Source organism: Globicephala melas, chromosome 11 (assembly GCF_963455315.2).
Source record: "Globicephala melas chromosome 11, mGloMel1.2, whole genome shotgun sequence".
In the NCBI taxonomy this organism is placed as follows: domain Eukaryota; kingdom Metazoa; phylum Chordata; class Mammalia; order Artiodactyla; family Delphinidae; genus Globicephala; species Globicephala melas.
The window spans coordinates 27,397,207-27,422,612 of NC_083324.2; the positions used below are offsets into that span (position 1 = coordinate 27,397,207).

At 37.2% G+C, this 25,406-nt stretch overlaps 1 protein-coding gene and 1 long non-coding RNA gene across 6 annotated transcripts in view; one reads left to right on the forward strand and one right to left on the reverse strand.

Moving 5' to 3' along the window:
- LOC132598085 (uncharacterized) overlaps nt 1-25,406 on the forward strand; it is a 45,835-nt gene that overhangs the window by 18,788 nt on the left and 1,641 nt on the right. Inside the window, exon 2 of the long non-coding RNA XR_009565754.1 lies at nt 6,798-6,876. This is a non-coding gene — a long non-coding RNA (uncharacterized lncRNA). The remainder of the gene's footprint in view (nt 1-6,797; nt 6,877-25,406) is intronic.
- Nucleotides 4,294-25,406, reverse strand: part of PTPRG (protein tyrosine phosphatase receptor type G) — a 733,896-nt gene continuing 712,783 nt past the window's right edge. For all 5 annotated transcript variants that reach the window (XM_030867610.2, XM_030867608.2, XM_060307591.1 and 2 more), the window contains 4 exons: nt 23,163-23,309; nt 22,284-22,426; nt 9,008-9,143; nt 4,294-8,445 (listed from right to left, as the gene is read on the reverse strand). In XM_030867610.2, the coding sequence (XP_030723470.1) occupies nt 8,299-8,445; nt 9,008-9,143; nt 22,284-22,426; nt 23,163-23,309 (573 nt within the window). In that variant the 3' untranslated portion in view covers nt 4,294-8,298. The remainder of the gene's footprint in view (nt 8,446-9,007; nt 9,144-22,283; nt 22,427-23,162; nt 23,310-25,406) is intronic.

Sequence of the window (25,406 nt, forward strand, 5' to 3'; positions counted from 1 at the left end):
TTCTTTGGACGCTCAGCCAAAGTGTGTTTTTGAAGACACACTGGTTATTCTCTAATAATAAATTTAATCTTGCCTTTTTGATTTTTATTTCTCTTGCTGCATAATGTGGATGTGAATCTGAATGTAGTTTTCTGTGGTCTACTGGACTCTTCAACAAAGCAACCTAATCTTAATGGCAAAAGAAAAGTATAATGTAATAGCATTCCCTCTGCTAACTTGAGCTCAGTTTTCACTCAGTAATTTTACATAGGGATTGTACTAATCTTCTAAACTTTTCCCTAAACAAAATACATTAACAACTCCAAATTACGCTCTCATTAAATCAGATTTATGGAACATCACCAGGAAAAAACTGCCTCTACCAAGTATTGACTTATATTTAGAAAATAAAAATAGCTTGTAAGAGTGTGGCTCTAAATAGAAAATATGTTTTACCCCTTTACTTAGATCATTTTGGAAGAGTAACCTATTTACTGGATATAGAATTCTGGGTTGACAGGTTTTTTTTTCCTCAACACTTCACATTTGTCACTCTCTTGTCTTATGATTTGCATGGTTTCTAACATGAATTCTGCTGTAATTCTTTCCTTCCTTCCTTTTAAGTAATGTGTGTGTTGTTGTTGTTCTTTAACTTTGGTTTTCAGCAATTTGAATATGATATGCCTAGGTGTGATTTTTTTAAATTTAATTCATCCTGCTTGGTGTTCTCTAAGCCGTTTGAATCTGTTATTTGGTGTCATGAATATTGGAAAATCTAGTCCATTATTTCCTAAAATATTTTTCCAGCCTCTTCCTCCCTTCTCCTTTTGGAATTTCAATTATATGTATTTATATTGTTTGGTATTGCCCACAGTACTTGGATTCTCTGTGGTGTTTTTGTTTGCTTTTTCTGTTTGCATTTCATTTTGGGTCACATCTATTAACCTTTCTTCAAGTTCAGTGAATCTAATAAGTGTATTACATTGTGGTTTTATTTTATATTTACTTGATGACTAATAATATGAAGCATCTTTTTATGTGTTCACTTGCCATCTGTGTATCTTCTTTAATGAAGTGTCTGTTCAGCTATTTTTTCTATGTTTAGAATTGGATTGTTTCTTACTAAATGGCAGGAAATATAGAGATCCCGATAACTAGTTTTTAGCATGATTACCTGAGTAGATGCTACTGCTGTTTATTGATACTTAGATGGTAGAACCGTGGGGAAGGAGCAGTTTAGGGGGAAATCAGAGTTGTGCTTTTGTCATGTTAAATTTAGGATCATTATTAGATGTACAAATGAAGATGTTAAATAATCAGTTGGATATTAATCTGGAGTCATGGGTATTGGCTGGGATTAGAGATATACCTTGGTAGTTATTGGCATATAGGAAGCATTTAATTCCGTGGATTGGATGGAATTATTTGGGAGCAGGGCTATAAATGGCAAAAAAGGGCTACTTTAACTGACGCCTGGGGCAGGCCAGCATTTAGAGGCTGAAAATATGAAGTGAATCCAACAATGGAGACTTGAAAAATAACAGATAATGAGGAAGGAGAAAAAAATCCTACCTTTAAACCCTGAGTAATTTTCACTCTCCAAAAGTACCTAAAGGAGCCACATTTCTCAGACCCCAGGTAGTTCTCAGAACCTTCTTTACCAATGAGGTAAGAGAAACATTAAAAGGAAAATCATAGGGAAAAAGAGATGTTTCAATGTTTAAACTTTGTATTTTTGCTCAGTAGATAGGCTTGACCACTTTATCTATCATCCTCCCGTTACTCTCTGTCCCCCTCTCCGATTTAGTTTTCTTCTTTGCCCTTTTACCTGACATTGTATTAAATATTGCTTATGTATCTGTTGTCTATCAACTGTAAGTTCCATGAGGTCAAGGACTTTATTTTGTGAACGACTTTACTTATCCCTAGCACCTAGAACACTTCCTGGTACCTAGTGGTTGCTATGTAAATATTTGTTGACTCCTGAAAGAAGAAAGTGGTGTGGTCAATTGCTGACAAATTAGTGGAGTTGAGGTTAAAGAACAAGGTATTTGGAGAACTTGATAAGAGCTGTGGGATGATGATGATGGAACCCCAAGTTAAACAGGTGGAGAGAATGGAAGACAGAAATGGATCTTGTGAGTATAGACAACTCTTTCAAGAAGTTTTATAGTCAGAGTGAAGCACCAAAGTGAGATGATAGTGGTGCCTTGAGTCAAGTTTTTCTAAGTTGGTGATAATAGGCCAGTATCTATAAAAGTCAAATGATTTCAAATGACCACAAATCACATAAAGTTAACTTCCTATTTTTCAATTTTTGAGCAACATAATATAATTGTTAGATTCACATAAACTGCGGGTCTATCTTCGCTGCCAAACTTCATGATCACAAAAGCCAATTTTACCTTGTTGGTTCCCAACTTCTAGTTCCTATCGTTTTCTAGTTCCTTTATGCTGTTTCACCAACGCAGGCAGAAATATAAAACCAGTGTTTTTAATCCTGTCTCCGAATCCAGGCATGGTTAGTAGTGACTTGTTTCTAAATCTTAATGTTCTCAACAGTCTAAATTAACTGTTAGAAAATGGGGTTTTGGACCAGTGGCTTTTGCACCCTTGTTTCTTTGCCCCATTCGTGGTAGCAGAAATGGGGTTTCCTTGTCTAGAGTTATATCCTGGACAGTAAAAGCCATGGAGTAGAGAACTGACTTGTTAATTATTTTGAACAGTCATAAGTCCTGTTTCTTAGAATCCCCCTTTACCCTATGCTGGCTTCCTAGTATTTTAATGATGGAAGATGAGTATAAATACTTTTACTGCTGCTTTTGGTTGATGGTTTAGCAGCCTGAGATGGTAGACAGTCTTAAAATTTGTATGCAACTGCTCGTAGGATCCAGGCAAGTTAGACTGACGATGGGCAGACATAATGTAATGGGACAGATGTAGACCCTGGTGAATTGGAGAGTACCTGCATCACCTAAAAGGGTCAACAGCTACTGCTCTCCAGCTTGTTGCGCCCATGTGAGAACAGGAGCCTGGTGGTGTAACACCACCAAAATTTTTGAAAAAAGCTTGAAATCTGAATCTTAACGAAAAAGTTTTTTGTTTTTTGACATGTTGGCAACTAAGAAGACTTTTTAAAATTATGGCCTAAATGTATCTGTAGAGTGGATATGATCAATTTGTGACCTCTTGTGTACTCTGTGATACAGAGTATTGAGTCCCCATGGGTGTAATGTGAGGAAGACTAGTGTTATGTAATTAGAGAGATTCATTCTTTTGTGGTGAGTTGGTCTTTCTTCTAGATACCACTGGAAAAGTTTAATACACTGTTTCTTAAATTCCCAGTTAGTTATGGAGAATGAACTATCAGTTCTTTATCTTTGTGGAAAGAAAAATTGGAGCCCTGATAATGAGAGCTGAATTCCTGATGTGCGGCCTCTAAAAGTTCAGAGATAAGGGTGGACCCAAGCTGCCAAGTTTGGGACTCCTGTTTGGAAATGGCAAAATTCCTCATAAGTAGAAGCAATCGTAGCAATCCTATATATGTATTTCATAGATTCTCCCGAAGTCTTGCCAAGAGATATCCTTCATCCTACACAGTAAAAATTAAGAGGGAGAACTTGCTACAAATCTAGTTGATACACTGGAGAAAATAATAATTCTACTTATAACTTAGCAGCAGACTGATAAAGCGAATAAAGTTTGACTCAACGTGCAGTTACAGTGTTGTCACTGTTTACTCTTTAAAGCAGGAGGAACTTAGAAAAGACACTTCTGGTTTTCTGCCTATGTAAAATGGCTCCTAATAATCATTTTACTACCATGAAAACGAAGACCAAGGGTCTGTGGGTATAAATGTGATCTATTAAGAGAAATGAGTAATCTGATTTTATTGGATATAGATATTTTCATAGAAATGCTCAGCACTAATGAATACATCAAAAACCATACTTTATTTTATGTATAGCAATACAATTTACATATTAAATAACACTATAATAGAATGATTTGATATAGTTTTAAACAGAAGAAAAAAGGGAAAAATTTCAGGTTACAAAACCCCCCGAACAAATTAAAAAACCAAAAAACCAAAAAAACCACTTTTTCCAAATGGGTCAATGCAACGACTGTATTCAGTGACTAATTATGTCTAATTCCTATTGCACAAATGGTCAATGAAATTAAAAAAGAAAACCCAACTTTCACAATCACTTCCTCAAAGAAATAACACATGTTGGATTCTTTTGGAATGCAAAGATGGTTCTTGCTACTTCAATACACAGAAAGTTGAATTCACATTATCCACCACAAAGGAAAAAAAAAAACAAAAAAACTATGACAGAGTTGAAACTAGAAAAAAATTAGCTTTATATGAAAATATAAAATTCTATGATTATATACCATAGATACAAAGTTCTCAGAAGATGCTTATCCAAGCAACAAAATATTTACAGTTTTAATGATTTTAGCTATTTCAAAATGAAGTGAAAGAGACATGAATCAACATGAAGGCTGAATTTTTTTTTTTTAGAAACAATGGCTGCTTTCTAGTTTCAAATGTCCTAACAAAAAAGGAGTCACTACCCCAAATGTTGGAGAGTTGCGACATTTTATAAAATCGGCTGTCTCCTTTTCTGGAGATGTTTATTTCTTAAAACTCAAGATATTTTTCTTGAAATTAATTATCCTCTGTAGAAAATGCTTCCCTTTGCAAATATTTAACAAAAATACTAAAAACAGTTTAACAGCTAAGACAAAGTAGAGGCCAAATATTATTACAATTCCTTCCTATTTGTAGCATGCCTTCTTTCTAGAGATAAGTAAAGCCAATATTGTATGTTAAGTGGCAACTAAGGGCAAGCGCAAAGGGGTAAGTGAAATTACAGCTGTTGAAAAAAAAAAGCAGGCATTTTCCCTTCATATAAAAATTCACTGGCACCATTTGAACATAAACTTTAGGACATAGCAGTTGAAAATGCATTTTCCAGTATACCTGCTAAATTCTTAAGACAAACTACATTTTGATTATTATTTCTTAAATTATGATGAGTTTGGGTTTCTTTTTTTAATTTTTTGCTTAGAATTAGTAGTATGTATCTTTGGTAAATTGGTATCTATATTTTAATTTTTAAATACAGTGTATATGCATTTAAGAAAAAATTCATAACAAGGCAGTTGTGCTGTGTCATTATAAAGTAATTAAGGTTATTTGCTGATTTCAGTATGTCACTCTGGGCTAAAAACTGCAACAGCCAGACCTTAAATGCCATAACCCTCTCTGACCTTGCTGGACTTTTCAACTCGAAATAGACTCTAAAAGCACCAAGACATAAAAATTAGGAAAACCAATCCACCTAATTTTAATCATCTTGAATTTCAGAAGGAAACTTTTTTTTTTAAATATGAAAGATGATATTGTGGCTTTTAGATGAAGGAACGAGTTCTCTTGATGGCAATAAGGTGTGTTTTTTCTGATGTCCAGCACGGCCACTTGTTCTGATCTTTGCAATTCAGTTTTGAATGATGTGTGCATTCTGCTTACCTAGAGCTAAATTCATACACTCCCAAAAGCTTACTTTTATAACATAGCACAGATTAATTTGCAATAGCTATTTCCTTTCCTCCTGAGTGCAAGTGGTAATAACCTTGCTATGTAGTTAAGCGATGTGCTTATTATGTCTCAAAGAGAACACCATCTTTGCCTCTGGAAAGACGCAAGCATATATTTGCCAATAACAGATGAAGAATAATAGTGAGGATACACTCCATGGTCAAAGTGAGGAACGGCTGAATATAACTATCCTCAGTGAAGTCTGTTTGGACCACTTTGGCAAGATGGGCAAATAGCAATTGCTTATAGTTCAGTGTGTCGGGATTTGTAGACTTTGGTTCAAGACCGCTACAGACACACAATTGCTCACAGAGAACTTCTAAGCCATCCTTGTAATGTTTCTATTGTATTTACTAGCTCTCTCTCTTTTATCATGATTCTGATACCCCTGGAAGAGATGGTCACAGAATTGGAGGGTATGCATTCCATGAACTGAGCCCTCTGTAATAGCACAGAAGGGAATACTTGCCATGTGTCTTGTAACCAGTGTTTACTTTTGTTAAGAAAAAATGACAGTGGGACCATGAACCCCAACTTGAATGTTACTTCTGAAAGTCAAGTTCACTGTACTATCTACTGAGAAGAATTAGCTCATATCAATACTCTGTACAACTAGAGGAACCTACTTAATTGAGTAAAATGATCCAGCTTTTGCCATGATGTGAAACCTTTCCCTTACTGATTTCCCTCAGCCAGCCGGCAACTGTAGTGTTCCTGTGTTAAAGCTTTTTTTCTTAAGTGTTAGGCAGAGCTTCCTTGTGTCACCTCTGATGGGAGCAGAGGGGCGGTAAAGGTGTCTGTGTCCTCTAGCACACGCAGATTAGCAAACTTGGCTCACTTGTACATCTTTTCTCAACCTAGCCCACACAGTTCGTGAACAGTGGACTGTTCTGTGTGGCTGAATCTATGTGATGAAAAGACGAGATGAACCCTGGCAAGTTATGTAGTTCACGAAAACTCCGTTGACCTGGCCTATGTCTTAGAAATCCTGGGCTAGTCCTGTAGCCTCTCTCTCCTTAGTAGCTTTGCTCCTTCAGGTCCACTCTGACAAACTTCATAGAAACCCAACTCAAGATAAACAGAATCTCAAGGCTGATTATCATGAATGTTTTAATGCCTATCCAGATGGTATGATAATAGCCAGTATGGACTTTTGGTTGAAGTTTATTGACATAAAAAATAACCAAAACCCTTTTCTTCTTAATAGGCCCAGTTCTGGTGATGGTTTCACTTCTGACAGAAGCCATCCCTCAAGAGCAAATGTGCAGTCGAAGAAACAGATCTCAGTAAGTAGCCTATTTTTCTAAATAACTGAACTGAAATTTCTTATTAATGCTCCTAATTTTCCCATGATGTACAGCAGGGTGAATATGGCTCCAAGAAACTACTTCCTTGGGCTCTGTGTCATGATGAGCAGTCTCTTTTTATCTGTTCTTGAGGCTAAACTACACAAAAGCATACAAAGCTGTCTCCTATTTTTAAAAACTGTTTGAAAATGTCACTATCACCTTTCACTCCAGATTCTAATTTTCTCTCTCCAAATCAGGTTTATCCATGTGTGGGAATCTAGACAGTCCCAAAGACTTCTGCTAATACAGTATTTTCAGTTTAATCCTAAGTAGAAGAATGCTTGTAGTTATGAGATTTATCATGAAACATTTGGCAAAAAAAAGGAAAGAAAAGAATGTAAGAATGTTAGCTATATAGGTAGTTTTTTATTAGATTGCTATAGGAGTAATAGGAATATTTTAGAGGACTAGTTTCAAAATTACACACCTGCAAAGATTTTCATTATTCCACCTGCCATGAGGTATGCTTTTATAAACCATGAAGCATTAATGGAGATTCACTAAAGGGATTCATAACTGGAGTTATATAAAATATTGCCATCTCTCTTTGGTAAAAGATGGCCCTGATTTTGGGGTGTAGCTATTTCAGAGAGTCAAAATGGAAACAACAGACACTGTCCACATAGCTACTGTGAAAACTGTAATACAGAGATATCTTTTATTTTGACACAATTGGGCATTCTTTTTAAGCTATGAATATAACTTTGTAACTAATAAGTGATGTTCACATGAAACAACTCAAACCTTCTAATTTCTTAATGGCTATCTTCACCATCATAAATGAAACTGTTTCAAGGCCATGAGGTTTGATAGACCTTCAGAGTAGCTTCCCCACACCAGCTAGTCTTTAAAAGAAAACAGTGCTCATCCACTCCATTAAACTGCAGAAGGCATACAGTATCGAACAGTGCCTTGAAAAAACAGAAGAGGAGAACTGAGGAAAAGTACAGCATTGCCTGCTAGTAGAATGCAACTGCTTTAGCAACAACAACAATAATAATTAAAAAAACCAAGATTCACTGTCATAACAAAGACCTTCACTGTACTGAATTAAAAAGTAGCATGTGTGCTGTCACGGAATGTCACATCAGGGTTTGCTTTAGTATTATAGGCAGTAACACTGATCAGATAGTGCAAACTAGGTAAAACCGCGTTTCACTGTGTGAAATGAACAGAGGTGCAAATGCTCAGTAGGATACCATTAAGACATAAAATGGCAAAAAATAAATATCAAAACTTTTTATCAGTGTAGAAAAGTAACCAGGTTATTGTATAACGTAGAGTCTGGCAAAAAAAGGCCTCAAAAAAGTTCTCAGTCTTCAGAAGTTTTACAAATTAAGCGCCCTTTCAGGATTCTGCTCACACTAGAGATTCCATGCTCTCGGCAGGGTCCGATTCATCTGCCATGAGAACAGCACCATTTTTGTCCACTGTCATGGGACCATTTCCATTTTCTTTAGTGCTGACCAAGCTGAGCATTGCTTTGTAGACAAACTGGTATTGTTCCTGGAAAACAAGAGGGAGACAGTTTTTTGAGCCAAAGAGCAGCTCAATCATTTATTTCATCTCAGGTGGAAATACTGACTAAAAATGTAAATGTGAAAAATATACTAGAGAAACAGGAATTATGTCTCTGCTAGTTCAGACACTTAAAAAGTAATCTCTTGAATCCTTTATAATCAAGACCTACACCTTCTTCATGTCCTTTTGATCCCTGTTACCTTGGAATGAATTCTCGGTGTTGAAAGTCCACTAAGATAACAGGATATCCATATTTTACAATCAGAGGATACTATATTCTAGAAAGCAGAGTCTCTCAACCTCAGCCCTTTGGACACGTGGGCCAGGTCCATGTGGAGGGCTGTCTTAGGCACTGCAGGATGTTTAGCAGCATCCCTGGGCCCTACTCACTTAACCCCATCTCCAGCTGTGACAACCAAAAAAGGTCTCCAGACATTGCCCAACACTCCCTGGGGGGAAAAGTCACCCCCCATCAGAACCACTGTTCTAAAGGGTGAGGCTGAGTTTCAAATGATGTACAAGTTTCACAAATAAGCAAAGTACTTACAATGTCTGTGAATACTCCAGGCCTCATCAGATTGATCATTTTTGCAACCTGGAACACATCCACAGCATTTTCATTCTCCAGTTGCTGGGACAAGGTGGTAAGGGCACACAGCATTCCTGCGGAAACTGCACCGTACCTTGGGGAGGCAAAAAAAAGCTATTTCAGATTCACAAAAGGACAGAATATATTGGAACCAAATTACCATCACCTATTTCCGTAGAAGCTAGGTAGACTGTATTGATATCTACTCTAGAACACAAAAATGAGTGAAATGCTGGACGAGGGCAGAGATTTAGAGGTTAGCATAAAGGTGACATTTGTTTCTGAATGTGACGTCTCTCAAGACAGGCTTACCAGATGTTTAGCTTGATGTCTAATATGAAGTTAGAAGTTCAAAATTAGACTTGGGAGGGCTGTAAGAAGATCTGATGTCGGGGACAAGCTGGGTGATATAGTAGGAAAGATAATACGAGAATTTTAACTAGAGGCTATGAGACAAGTAGAAAGTGGTGAAAGGCTCTGGAAAACATTTTTTTAACAATCCCGAAGGGCTAAATTGAACTTCCAGAATATGAATAAAAATGGAAATATGTGGCTCAAAATGCAGTCAGAGAATTTCCAAAATGAGTTTCATATTTAGTAATTAGTTTTGGCACTGAAGTGGAAGTTTCCAAGTATGAGCACCTTCTATAAAATTCTTGGAAAAATATGGTTCTCTTTGCTTCACACACAGGCCCAAAAAAGGCTTAGAAGGGTAGCAGACTTTTTCATCAGGCCAGGTTGGCATCTTCAGTTTTTACAGGAACCTGTGTGGCACATAGTTTCCATATTAATGATGAGAAAACAGATGGATTAAATGAATTGTTCAAGGAGGTGTTGCTGGTTGGTGGCAGAAATGAGACTAGAATTTAGATGCCCTGTGTCCACTGTTCTGTTAATAACTATTAAATATTGTTTCTAAATTTATTCTTACGTGAAATTAAAACAGTACAGATGTTTTTACTTCTGTAATGCAAATAAAGCCAACGTCTCCCTAACCACCACCCCAACTTCAGAGGTAATCTGTCTAAGGGAAAAACTGTTATGCATTTAGGTACAGCCTTCCTAGATTTAAGGGTATCAGTACATGTCGATCAGCCTCATCATTTCATCTGCTGCATGCATACCGGATGTCCTCACTTCCCCATGGATGGACATTTAGCTTGTTTGTGCCTTGTGCACATAGCAGAGTAGTACAGAGTAGCACCTCACCGTGAGGAGAAGAGCTAGGTCACAGGTATGCCCATTTAGTTTTAAAGACACTGCGGTATTTCTCTCCCATGTGTTGTTACCTGTCCATACTCCTCCCAGCCAGAGAATACTAGTTTCTCCTCATCATTTTAAAGTTTGGCTTTTGCCAGTCTGATGTGTGAAAACTTGAATCTTACTGTTGGTTTAATTTGCATTTCCTTGGTTGCCAGGGGAGTTGAATATCTTTCTATGTTTACTGACCCATCTGTATTTCCTCTTCTGAAACTGCCTATTAATATACTTTGGCCATTTTTCTATTGGGTTTTATATCATCTACAGTACGTGCTGCAAGTAGTGTTTTCAGTCTCTACTTTCTCGTAGCATTGTTTGTGGTTGCTTCTGTTAATGCTGAAATGTAGTTTAGATATAATCAAATTTATCAATCTTTAACTTTTTTGGAATCTTGTTTGTTAATGCTTTCTTTACCCCAGTATTTAAAAAATATTCTCCTATATTTTTCTACTTTTTTTTTACATGTAATTGTCTAATTCATTGGAATCTTATTCTTGTTTTGATGTAAGGTAGGGGTCTGAATTTAGTTATTTTTCCAATGGATAACCACTTGTGCCAGCATTTTTTAACATATATTTATTTGCTTTATTAATACTCATTTTAAAATGTGCTGATTTGGTTTATTTAACAAATAATGTGAACAAAGTTTCAGAAGGAATAATATCACAAAATTCCATGGTTAGACAATGCCACAACTATAGTGCAAATTTTGCTTTGTTTTCCAACCTAACATTTACAAAAATGGTCATCTTTAGGGATACAAACCACACTTAGCTTTCACCATGAATGTGACCTATAAAATCAATTATCAGAGACCACATCCAGAAACCACAACATTGTCTACTTCCAGCTCATTCACAGGATCACTCCCCATGTACAAGCTCTCCCACCACATGGGAATCCAATATTCCATTCCCCACTTTCCATCCATCAGCCCCTAACATTCCTCATTCCTACTGCCTAGCCTAATTTCATCCCCATTTACTTATTTAAACCTATATTTATTAAGACAAATGATTCCTAAGTCTGTCTCACCTCTTACTGTATCTCCTGATCAAGACACCAATCCCAGTGACTCAAAATTGTTCCCTATTCAGTGGGTGCTTCAGATGAAGCACATGATTAGAATATTGATCCTCATCTAAATACAGAATCACAAAACTCAGTAACCTCCTAATATATCTGGCAATCCAACTATACCTAGAGAACTAGTCTTCTGTGCTCCATAAACATGTTCAGCCTTTTCTGAATCTTTTCCATCTCACACATACTCTTTCACTTTCCACGTATGGGATTGACGCCTGCTACACTGACAGATTACCTGAGTGTACGGTTTTGGGCTGCACGCTACAGGCCTGCAGGCCCTGTACTTGCCCAGCCTCAAGACCAAAGAAAGAGCCCGAGTCAGCAACAGAGACACCGATGGTTTAATGGATGGGGGGAGCTTACATGTCTGAAGCAAGGTCCTGGAGCGACATCCCACTGTATGCAGCAGACTGCAGCGGGCAGGACATGCAGGACATGGCAGCAGTCTTTGCTCCCTCTGTGCCAGCATTTTTTTATTGAATTGTCTCATGTTTCCTCATTGATTTGAGCTGCCTTTTTAATCGTCTAAATTCTCATATATGCAGGCCTATTTCTGAACTCTCTATTTTGGCCCTTTAATCTGCTTGTCTGTTTTTTTATACTGTATTTCCCCACATTCGTTTAAATTCCCATAGGTTTTTGGTTAGTCTTGATACCTGATACAGCAAGTTTGCACAATAGTCTTGACTGCCTCTATATTTATTGTTTCACTTTTAGTGCTTCAAACATACATATTTTCATTTTTCACTTGTACACTCGTTTCCATATACCTCTACGCTTCTACCGCATCCCATCCTGTTTCATGTTGATTGATACTGGGCTGTCAAGGAACACAAAAAGTTTTGTTGGGATTTTGGTTAGGCTGCACAGAATATATAGATAGAGCTGAGGAAATTAACATCTCTTTGAGTTTTTCTGTTCATGAACACGATGTCTTTTCTCCATTTATTCAGGTCTTTCACAGTTTTCAATTAGATTTTACAGGTTTCTACGTAGTCTTTTGCCAATTTCATTTTAGGGTAAATCCTAGGTAGTTTCTGTTACTCCGAAGAATGGCCTCTTTTTGCGACAGTACTGTTTGGTTTCAGTTGATATATAGGAAAGTTATTGATTTTCACGTGGTGAACTTGTATCCAGCCATGCAGAACTCTTTTTAAGTTCTAATAAATAATCTGTGGATTCTCTAGGAAGTTGGATACATCTTTATCTGCTAGCAATGCCACTTGTCTCTTTTTTTCATACTTCTTACATCTTTTGCTTTTACTGTATTGGCTAGGATACAATAGTTTTGTATTCTAACACTGTGAAGAGGTGTCATATTGTGTTCTTTAATGGTAAAGCTTCTAATTTTTTAATATTAAATAAAAATATTTGCTATAGGCTTCTGAGAAGTAACATTTATCAAGTTAAAAAGAATGCTTTTGACTTTTCGTTTGCTAAGAGTGTTTTCTTTTAGGGAAGGGAATTATGAATGGCTGTTATTTTATTGTACGTTTTTGAATATCTATTGATTTAAAAAAAATCCTTTAATAATGTTCTGAATTCACTGAGAGCTATTTTTGGTACCATTTAAGCAGCTCTATATTCCTAGGATAAATCTTTTTCATGATGTATATAATTCTTTTACTATAACACACTGGGTTTTTGACAGTACTTTTTTTAGACCTTTGTACCCATATTCAAGTAAGTAACATTGGCTTATACTGTTCCATTCTGGTGCTAGCCTTGTTTGTCTTCTTAATCAAGGTTACATTAAATGTTTTCTCTGTGTGCTGTTGTTCAAATGTAGACTGGTCAAAACTTAGTGGGCCTTAACGGGTTGAAAACTCTATGTGCCAGGCTCTCTTATAAATACTTTATATGTGTCAACTTAATTGTCAGAATAACCCAGTACTACAGGTACTATTAGTATCCCCATTTTGAGGTTGAAGAAACAAGGCACATCCAGGGGAAGTAACTGGCCAAGGTCTCATAGTTTGGGAGACTACAGCTTATATTTGAGCTGATACATGTCAATGGCTCAGAACAGAGACTGACTGGTACACTGTGTTCACTAAATAGCATTTATACTATGATTAGGTAGGCTTAAATAATTATTGGTATAGAGTTATAAATAGTTTTAAATGTTTATTTCATTTCCTTTAAAATACTTCTTGTTTTTAACCTTTTATTAAAGAAAATATCAAATGTGTACAAGGCATAGTAACCCTCACTGCACCATCACTGAACTGAAACAATCATCAGCTCATAGCTGGTGTTGTTTCATGTCAATTTCCTCCCCATGTATTTTGAAGCAAACCCCAAGGATTTTATTCATTAATAATTTAGCATAAAACTCTAAAAGATAACGTTTTATCACACCTATGTAAATTAACAATTTTTAAAACATTTGAGAACTACAGATAAATGGTAGATTTTTTTTTCTTCCCAATGATAAATTATGCCTTCTCTTTTTCACCAATTTCCAAAGTTGTGTCTTTTGTTAGTAAAATTTAAGCAAGGAAGTCTATCTCCTCCTTGCCCCCATTTCATTACTGTTTGCTTTCCTTTTAATTCCTTGTACTTTTTGTGGATTCATTTGGTTCTTTTTCTGGCTTCTCAAGTTGAAAGCTTATTTAAAAATTGTTCTCCAATATATGAGGCTTAGGCTATACATGGTTTTCTCTGAGTATATATCCTATCAGGTTTTGAAATGCAGTGCCTTCATTATCACTTAGTTTTAGGAGTCCGTAATTTCTATTTTCATTACCTCTTTAAACCATCAATTATCTCTAATTCTAGCCATAAGGACTTCAGTGTCTGGGTATAAGAATTTGGGGTCTCATTTCATTGTTGGTTTCTAATTTAATGCATTATAATCAATGAACGTGGCCTTGTATGATATCAGTTTTATGGAATATATGAAAATTCCATTTATGATCAGTAATTATAAATAAACTATTTTGTGTTTGAAGAGACTATATGGTCTCTCCGTAAGTCTCTCTTGGGTACATGCTTTTAATATGTATTTATGTATTTAATTTTAGAAATGTTTATTTCTAAATTCTATTTATTTTATTGAAGTTTAGTTGATTTACAGTGTTGTGCCAGTCTCTGCTGTACAACAAAGTGACTCAGTTACACGCATATATAAATACATTAAAAAATATATATTCTTTTCCATTATGACTTATCCCAGGAGACTGGATATAGTTCCCTGTGCTATACAGTAGGAACTTGTTGTGTATACATTCTGTATATAATTGTTTGCATGTACCAACCCCAAACTCCCAGTCCATCCGTCTCCTTCCCCCTCTTCCCCTTGGCAATCACAAGTCCGATCTCTGTGTCTGTGAGTCTGTTTCTGTTTTGTAGATAGGTGCTTTTGTGCCATATCTTAGATTCCACATAAGTGATTATCATATGGTAGTTGTCTTTCTCTGTCCGACTGACTTAGTATGATCATCTCTAGGTCGATCCATGTAGCTGCAGGTGGCATTATTTCATTCTTTCTTACAGCTGAGTAATACTCCATTGTATATATGTACCACATCTTCTTTATCCATTCATCTGTCAACGGGCACATACTTTTTATATGTCACTATTAGATCAGCCTTGTTAATTATGGTATTCAGATCTTCTCTCTGAATGTTATTGTTCATTGTATCCTGATAATTCGTTTTAAGAACTCATCCCTTTATTCAGTTCTTAGAGAATCTCAGCCATTTTTTTTTTCAGCTATTAATTTCTTCCTCTTTCATCTTTTTTCTCTCTCCAGGGATCACACCCTTAGACTGATGTTAGAACTTCTGTATCTGGCTTCCATATCTGAGTCTGATTGCGGTTTTGTCCATTGTACTACTAGCCCATCTCTCATCTTTTCCATTTCTTAGCCTCTAATTTGTTCCTGTTTCTTAATACATGTTTTTAATTCATCTCATATGGTCTTCCTTTACATCTCTGAGCATATTATTTCAAAATCCAATTATGATTGCTCTATTACCTCTGATTCACTGTATTTTTTTGTTCTTGTTCATCATGTTGTCTGTCTTCAGATTCTAAACTGAACCGGGTTTACCTTCTCATTTTAGCAGAGCTAGGAATTCCCCACCCCACCCCCAATCATTTGTATGCATTTTTTTCAATAGGGGAAGAACTTAACCCTTTAATCTCTGCTAAATCTGCTCTAGTGAAACTGTTAGGATTTTTTTTCCCCCTTCAAGCTAACCATAGCCATTCAGATAGGAAAGTCAGGTATTATGTATTTTACTATGCACTGTGCACTCCATGCGGGATTACTCTGGCCTTTGCTTGGGTTGTCTTTCCTATATTTAGCCATTCTTAAATAAGTACCTAAATAAAAGGAAGTACCTACAAAATAAGACTTTAAACAGGACTAGAAACTAGGTCAAATCAATCAAATGCATAGATACTTTAAAGTATCAGTCTTTAAAGACTGAAAAATCAAAGGCCATTCTCTTTCAGAAGTTTAGGAATTAAGTAGGATTAAAGGAGGTTTGTCAAGTTTCATGCATTTGCACTTCAAATTACAGGGACTTGGTGAACAAGAATACTGTATAAATTCACTGGTTTTGGTAGTTTGTTGGCCACTTTCTCAAAGGGCCCCATTAACAGCAATACTTCTTTTTTTAACTAGCGCTATGCTGTTAAAATGTATTTTCATCTTCCCCTGTCTGTGCCTCAAAGAAATGAAAGTACTTTAAGTTCCCGACATTCAGTAATGTTTTCAGGTGGCTCTGTCTATATTCATTTTAAGACACGTTGGGGTTCCTTGTATCATCAGTGTGTATAATACTTATGGCCACTTAATTACACTTTTTACTACTTCATCTAATTACAATTATTGTTGTTTTGCTCTTACGATGTTGTTTTAAAAATCATAACCAACAACGCAATGCAGAGGTATAACCCTGTCACTATGAAGGAAGTGAAGCTTCCCTTCAAAATCATTACGGCAGGAAGGAAAAGAGAGCTAAAGCTTCAGTATCCATTAATCCTGGGGAATAATGGCAGCACAGAACCACAGGACTTTAAGAAATTAAAACTTTGGAAGTGAATGAGAAAGTACAGAAAACAAAACACAGTCCGGAGACACAAGGGACAGGAGTGCTTACTGTGAAAACCAGTGGGAGGCAGTGTTAACCAGTGGGATTAAACAGATCTGGATTTAACTATAGCCAGTGCCAGCTTCCTGGCTTGCCCCCTGTGCTGCTGTGTTGGGCCTTGTGCTTTGATGGGTCCCCTACTTAGGAGGGTCCTGCGTAAACTAAACTTCTTAGTTTAACGCTCTGGTGTTGCCATCTGGAAAAAAAAATTTTTAATTTTTATTTTATATTGGAGTATAGTTAATTTACAGTGTTGTGTTAGTTTCAGGGGTACCATCAAGTGATTCAGTTATACATATACATGTATCTGTTCTTTTCCAAATTCTTTTCCTATTTAGGTTCTTACGGAATATTGGGTATAGTTCCCTGTGCTATACAGTAAGTCCTTGTTGGTTATCTATTTTATATATTGTAATGCATATATTTTAATTCCAATTTATCCCTCCCCCTCACCTTTGCCCTTAGGTAACTATAAGTTTGTTTTCAAAGTCTGAGTCTGTTTCTGTTTTGTAAATAAGTTAATTTGTATTTTTTTTTTAGATTCTGCATAGAAGCGATATCATACGATATTTGTCTTTCTCTCTCTGACTTAGTTCACTTAGTATGGTCATCTCCAGGTCCATCCACGTTGCTGCAAATGGCATTATTTCCTTCTTTTTAGTGGATGAGTATATTCCACTGTATATATGTACCAGATCTTCTTGATCCATTCATCTGTTGATGTTTAGGTTGCTTCCATGTCGTGGCTATTGTAAACAGCGCTGCAGTAAACACTGGGGTGCATGTTTCCATTCGAACCATGGTTTTCTCTGGATATATGCCCGGGAGTGGGATAGCTGGATCATATGGTAGCTCTATTTTTAGTTTCTTAAGGAACCTCCATACTGTTCTCCATAATGGTTGTACCAATTTACATTCCCACCAACAGTGTAGAGGGTTCCCTTTTCTCCACACCCTCTCCAGCACTTATTGTCTGTAGACTTTCTGATGATGGCCATTCTGACCGGTGTGAGGTGATACCTCATTGTAGTTTTGATTTGCATTTCTCTAATGATTAGTGATGCTGAGCATCCTTTCATGTGTTTGTTGGCAATCTGTATATCTTCTTTGGAGAAATGTCTATTTGGGTCTTCTGCCCATTTTTGGATTGGGTTGTTTGTTTTTTTGATATTGAGCTGCATGAGCTGCTTGTATATCTTGGAGATTAATCCACTGTCAGTTGCTTAATTTGCAAATATTTTCTCCCATTCTGAGGGTAGTCTTTTCGTTTTGCTTATGGTTTCCTTTGCTGTGCAAAAGCTTTGAAGTTTCATTAGGTCCCATGTGTTTATTTTTGTTTTTATTTCCATTACTCTAGGAGGTGGATCAAAAAAGATCTTGCTGTGATTTATGTCAGAGAGTTTTTTAACTATGTTTTCCTTTAAGAGATTTTTATAGTATCCGGCCTTACATTTAGGTCTTTAATCCATTTGGAGTTTATTTTTGTGTATGGTGTTAGGGAGTGTTCTAATTTCATTCTTTTACATGTAGCTGTCCAGTTTTCCCAGCATCACTTACTGAAGAGATTGTTTTTCCTCCATTGTATACCCTTGCCACCTCTGTCATGGATTAGTTGACCATAGGTGCGTGGGTTTATCTCTGGGCTTTCTATCCTGTTCCATTGATCTATATTTCTGTTTCTGTGCCAGTACCATACTGTCTTGATTACTGTTGCATTGTAGTATAGTCTGAAGTCAGCGACCCTGCTTCCTCCAGCTCCGTTTTTCTTTCTTAAGATTGCTTTGGCTATTTGGGGTCTTCTGTGTCTCCATACAAGTTTTAAGATTATTTGTTCTAGTTTTGTGAAAAATGCCATTGGTAATTTGATAGGGATTGCACTTATCTGTACATTGCCTTGGGTAGTATAGTCATTTTGACAATACTGATTCTTCCAGTCCAAGAACGTGGTATATCTCTCCATCTCTTTGTGTCATCTTTGATTTCTTTCATCAGTGTCTTAGAGTTTTCTGTACAGGTCTTTTACCTCCTTAGGTAGGTTTATTCCTAGGTATTTTATTCTTTTTGATGTGCTGGTAAATGGGATTGTTTCTTTAATTGGAAAAATCTTTGTTAATAATTTTTGAGCAAGGGTTCCTACATTTTCATTTTGCTTTGGACCCCCACATACATTATGTAGCTGGGACTGGCTCTGACACTTGGATATGTGTGTACACAGGGCCTAATACCTACACAGGCAGCCCCCATTTCCTCATGCATGAAGCGGGGATCCTAAAGTTAACCCCCTAGTGGGGTGATTTTGAGGATTAAATGAAGGACTCAATTAGTTGTGATTTGAAGGTGTCTTTGCAGCAGTTGGTACAGAATGCAGTCCATATATTTCAGCATTTCCTCTGGACTGTCTCAGGACAAAATTAAAATTAACATTTATTGAAGACCCCAAAGAGCTTTTGCTTATTTGGGCTTTATCTGTCAATAATTACTGTATCAGATGTTAGAACTGAGAAAGTGTTAACACACAAAACCGTGCAAGCACGCATTCCATTAGCTGTCAGAGTGCGGATGTCCTCCTGGGTCACATAGCTCTGGAAAACTCCACTGTACACTCAAGTGAACAAGGCAATCTGTATCTTTGTATTATGAAAACAGTTGTGTCCTCTTGGATCTCTTGGAAGGGCCTTGGAGACCTCCTTCCCAACCAGGGACCCTGGGATCCCACTCTGAAAACTGTTAAATGAAATTAGCCCACGATGGCCTCCAACGGGGTGATAGAGATAGCTCCACAGTGAATTCACATTAAGTATTTGCACAGGAAACTAGCCTTCGTTCTGCGAGTGAAGGTCTAATCTACTAGTGTCTCACAAAACTGTGTAAGAACCATGCTGTGTTTTGAACTCATCTGTAGGCTCTGTGTTTAAAATTTGACAGTAGTGGTGATACAGATCAGCCTCTGGATAGAACTGTCCTGAGCAGACAAATATAGGATGCCGTGAATAAAGCAGTTTGCCTTTAAGCTGTGCCTGTGCTCAAACAAACACAATCAGTTTACTTTCTGTTGAGGAAGTTTACCTTCAGATCATTTTACCCAGAAACTTCATCGACCTGGCACACAGCTGTGAAGACCAGATCGACAGCACAGAGTTTGTGCACTAGAAGTTCAGCTCAACTCTTTGACTTTCAGTGGGAGCACTGAGGCCTTCTTTCCGAGCCTGCCCACTGCTATCTTTGGCAGAACTTAAACTTTGTGTCGATAAATTGGTTTTATCGTTCACAGATGAATGTAAGCAGGAAAAATACCAATAACCAAAACAAAGAGCAAGGCTGTGTGGGGCAAGTTCATATACAGGCACATATCCTGAATAATGGGTGAGTCATCCTAACTTGAAAGCACGGTACCAATTCATACCAATCTTTATCCACCACCCACTGTGTGTCACTCTGTGGAGAATGGGATGAATAAGTTAGCACTGCTGGTCACAGCAATGTGGGGGTGACAGTCATGTAAACAAGTAGTTACAATATGATGTGATAAACAGGAACGGCATTGGTAAAGAGGCGATGTTTATGGACGATCCCCTCTGGTTTCAGTTAGAAACAGTTCGAAGAGAGTGACTTTTGAAGTGTGTGTTGAATAAAAGGGCACTTAGAATAGTATTTGCAGGGCTAAGGTGGGCTGCAGGAAGTAAATCAGTGGAGGACTGGGATGACAGCTGAAGAAGTAAAGCTTCAACCAGCTTGTAAAAGAATTTGGGAAGTGTACTGAGAAGGCATCAACAAGACTTGGTGGCCAATGATAATTGGAGGTGAGGGGGCACAGAAAAGGACTCTGATATGTTTCTGGTTTGTACAACTAAGTGGATGGGAGCAGGCTGGGAAGGCAAGTTTGCGTTTATACATGCTAGATTTGAGGTGTGTGTTTGTAGGCCATCAGGAAGGAATATTTAGAGGTTTAAAAAGTAGGTAAGAAAGATGGAAACTGAAAGGTAACTGGCATTCAGTGTTGTACTAGAGCTAACAACTATTAAAAAACTTCAGATGTGCTTGAGTAATGTAGAAAAATAATTTTAATGGAATCACTTATCTCTTAAAGATGGTGGATAAATGAACGAATGCATATCTTTAGGTGGCTTTTAATCCAGCTCTCCTATATGATATGTGAAGAGCCGCTAGTGTAGGATGAATTTGCTCTTTTCTTGCTTAGGCCTAAGAACAAGCTACATTTGATTAATTCCAGAGGTGACACAGTCAGCATGTAGCATAAAATAAAAATCACTCAATGAGACAATATACCCCAAAGCTGAATATAGGTAAATGAAACAAACAATTCTGTTTAAATTGTTTAACTAGTTGTTGTTGGTTTTTGTTTTTTGTTTTTTCTCCTTTCCGTCTTCTCTTACCATGAAATATAACATTAGCTGCATTACTGACTTCAGGACAGATCCCTGGAGTACTATCAGAACAGCAAAATCCGTCACGGAGCTGGGCAGCAACATTAGAATTTGGTCTGAATTGATAAAAGCTAGTAAAATCCAGAAGGTATATGAAAAGCTGCCAGATTAGTGCAGGGAAAAAACTCTAGAAGCAGCCCTAACTTTGTGCTATAACTGCATATCCTAAAGTTCCGTAGACTCGTGGTACCTACCCAGTTATTCTGAGGTTGACTGTGTTATTTAAACACTAGTGCTGGTTGTCACATTTCCAGGGATCTTACTTACTCAGGCTACTTAACTAATCCTAATTCTTCTAATTAAGAGGTCAACATTTTGAAATAGTCACTATTTAAAAAAGACCATCAAACTCTTTGGAAGGAGCCAAACATATGGCTTGACGCAAATAGGAGAGTACCATGGATTTGAGGTGAAGGTGCTGACCTCAGCCGAAAGTCTTTGTTCACTTCCTGTGACAGCATTAGTTCAAAGATAAGACTTAATGAGCTTTTACTTCGAAATGTACTACTCTCTATTCTAGCAGAGTAGATAGTAACTTAATGAACATAATGGATGCCCTGACACGTTGCTGACCAAGGGAGATAACTAACTACCTTAGAACTAGAGACGAGGATGTCTAATTGGTGCCACTGGCTAAAGGTCTGTGAGATTCACAACAATCTGCAACTGATTTGCAGGTCGAGTCCATCTATGAAGTTTGACTCCAGGTATTCGTATACTATAAGGTATATCTATGACCCCCTTCCTTCTCATTAAAGGGAAAGTGGGCTGGGTTTGAACTCTGTTCGGACACTTAGAAGCTCAGAGCCAGGAGCAAGTTATTTGTTCTCTTTGCAGTTCATATGCTTTGCCTTTAAACTCCCAGAGACAGTACTGTAAACTTCAAAACACATTGTAACCTATAAATATTATCATTAATAATAATACCTTTTTCATTACATTTCATGTCTACACTAGTAAGTGTTTGCTGGAGATCAGTGTAAGGATTTAAAAACAACTAATTAATATAAAGTATTACATGTAAACTAATAGAAATGTAGACATGTTGTAAGTTATTGTTTAATTTGCATTATTGAAACAGAAAACCTCAGAAAGCATGCAGATGTATTTTGGTAGGCTGAGATACAGTACTTTCACCCTTCTAGAACCTATACTCGGAGAGTCTGAAGCCTTTGACAAATTAAAACCCAAAGAGAAACACAACACCTTGCACATGGACACATGAGAAATAAGCTGGAATTGTCACAAGCTGAGAGAGAGGGAGTACGTTTTTAAAATCTGTCTTTCCTTCCCCCTACTACCACAGTGCAACAAGACAATTAAAAAACAGGTACATACTCATCATGAACAATGGTGGGGCCATCCCTTGTTAAGGCCTCTTCCTTGATGACGTTGATAAGTTCAAAAGTACTGCTTATGGGGGCATCCGGGTTAGGCCATTTGGGACACTGGAAGTGCCGAACTTCTAGGACATAGTCATCCTACAACCAATACAACACGAGTCACGGCTCATCCTTCATTTCATCCTATCTATAATCTAATGACTCGTACTTGCTCCTGAGGAAGTGTATACTATAGATGATTGAAGAATGCCCGATTAACCAAACTGCTGTAAGGAGAAAAATACTAGGGAGGTCTGCTTGACACGAACAAATGAGGTTATGATAGTGAAATAGAATCCTGTTCAGGGAAAAATTGTAAGGGACAACAAATTATAAGAGGCTTTATATCCTACTCTATCTTACCTATAAAAATAAAGAAAAAAAAAAAACCCAGGAAGGGGTGAGGACATCTTTATTTAAATTACTAATATAAGACAGCTCCCCTCTTACCAACCCCATAGGAAGGTAGTTAATTATGCATCAAAATGTTGTTTACTAAAAAAAAAAAAAAAAAAGTCTTAATATTATCATCTCTGCAACATATTGCAAGGCTCACATTTCTGACGGCAAAGAAAATACTGAGCTCTAGTATATTGTTTTTATAATTAGGTCAACAGGCCTATTTGTATGCATGCTCAATCAGAGGAACTGCTACATGTCATCTTTCCAGCTGGAAAAAGCAAATATTTGAAGGAAGCAAAAAAGGAAGTGAACATACTTAAGTCACACTCAAATGCCTGCCTGGGCCCGTCTTAAGGGTGGTAAATTACTCCATTATTACTTGGAAGGGTGATCCAGGGCCCAGCTGTGGCTGTTACTGAGGAACTGAGGTTACCTGTGTAGCTTCAAGGATAAAGTCATGGATGATAATTTGTTCTTCGTTAGAGAGGCACAGTCTGTCTTTGCTGATAAGGGTGACGGTAAAGGCCTCACAGTTCATGGATTCTTCTCGACTTGGCCAGTATACAAACTCGTCTTCAGCCTATGGGGACCAAAAAGAAAAGAAGGACAAAAATTCCTCTGCAGTGCTGTCAACCATTTATTTTCGAATTTTCTTACCAAACGATTTCTTTCTTTGCCATTTGCCATACCTCTCAAATCAGTTTTTAAATTGGGTTCATAGAATTATTAGCCCAATTAGATTAGCCCTATCTAATCATGCTGAGTTCAGTGGTGGTTGTATTCTATTGTAAAATACGCTTCATAACTATTTCCTAGCACCTCTCACCTATGTCATATCCGACAACCAAAAAACCTCCCTCTGTAGGGGATGTATTACCCCTAGCTGAGAAATGCTCTGTAATATAATTGTCAGAGTAAAAAAGGAGACAGGATCTAGGTCAAGTAATTTTAACTTGTTATTTCACAATGGCTTATGTGACTAAGATATGCTAATTGTTGTTCTATGGATTATGTCATTAACAGTTCTACAGTTGACCAGCATTTTGCAAAGGACTTCCGTAAACATTCTCTTACTTGGTTTTCATAATATGCTAGTGAGGTATTTTTATCTTCTGGCTTTGTAGATGAAAACACCAAGGCTCAGACAGGCCCATAAATAGGCATATTGGCTCTAAGTACAAGGTGCTTTGTAAAAGGAAAGTTAGTCTGTCAATGTTCGATTTCAAGTCTTTCGGCCTCGAATCAGGTAAGCTTTAAACGTTCATCTACTTTTAAGATTAAAAATAAAGATTCAGTAACAGAAACTACTATAAATAAAATAGATAAGCACTAACAATTTACTGAATAGCACAGGGAACTATATTCAATGTCTTGCAACAACCTATGATGGAAAATAATCAGAAAATATAATTGGATCACTTAGCTGTACACCTGAAACGAATACGGTATTCAGGCTTGATACTTGAATTCTATCCCTGAAAACTATGGAGGCCTAAGAAAAAGAGAACCGTTGCCTAGGCTGGAGACTGTGAGAAATACAATGATTATGACAAGCCCTGCCCCCTCCTTTTTCTAATCAGTTCAAATGGCAAATTACTGTTTGCCTGTAATATATACATTTCTATGGGCATTTTCCTGAAAATGCTTAGACAGTACTAGTGAAGTCAGAAATAATTCTGAATAATGTTGAAAACAAAGAAGGTTTTGTTTAATCTTACATTGTTGCATCAGAAATGAGCCAACAGTCCAATAAGACTTATCACCCTTTCAAGTTTCAATATAGCTTATTGCCAAGTACATTTTTATTTTTAAAGCTCAGCATAAGGGGAAACAGATTAGCAACGGGGTTTAGTCTATACAAAAGAAGTCTGTAACTGTCTTGGGTTTTAATGCGTTTTGCCCAAGGAAGTGGAATTAGGGCCCTTTGAACAGACATTAAAGCCATAATGACGAACAAGGCTTCTAAATTTAACCAAATACATAGATTAAGTATAGGCCTGGATGTGATCCTGAAAAAAGTTATCTAAGGCTTAATTTCCATATCTGAAAAGTGACAATAATAAAACTACATACCTCAAAGAGCTATTATGATGATAAGATGAACTGGAAATTATCTAATTTGCCTAAAGGCTGCCAAAGGGATTTTAGTAACGGTGGAGGAACGGCAGAAAAACCTTTTGAACACAGACAGTAAACTAGGGAATAACTGATCGTCTTGACAGACTATGACAAAGAAATGCTACTTCTTGATTCAGTAGGAGCTCTGATCGCATGCTTATTTTGCTTACAGATAGGGCAGGGACGCCTAAGCAGCAGTGACTTTTGGGCTATTCACAGAACGATGGTCTTTGTAACGTTACAGCAGTGATAAGTAACAAAGCAAACAAAAAATGCAGAGACAGTACCTTTAGAAAAAACTACACACTACTGAATCTGACTTTCGACCCTAGAGCTATGAGTGCAGACATGTGTGATTGCAGCATAGCCTTCTTGGGCCTCGGAGAGACACCGAGATGACAGGCCTGGTGGCCCGGTATCGTCGCTGTCCACAGAACACGTATTGACTCACTCAGTCAGTCTCCCCCTCTCCTCCCCATACAAATGAGCTCTTGGGTATAGTGACTGTCCTCTGTTAAGTGAGGATAACAAAACACTGACTCATCCAACAAATGCACGT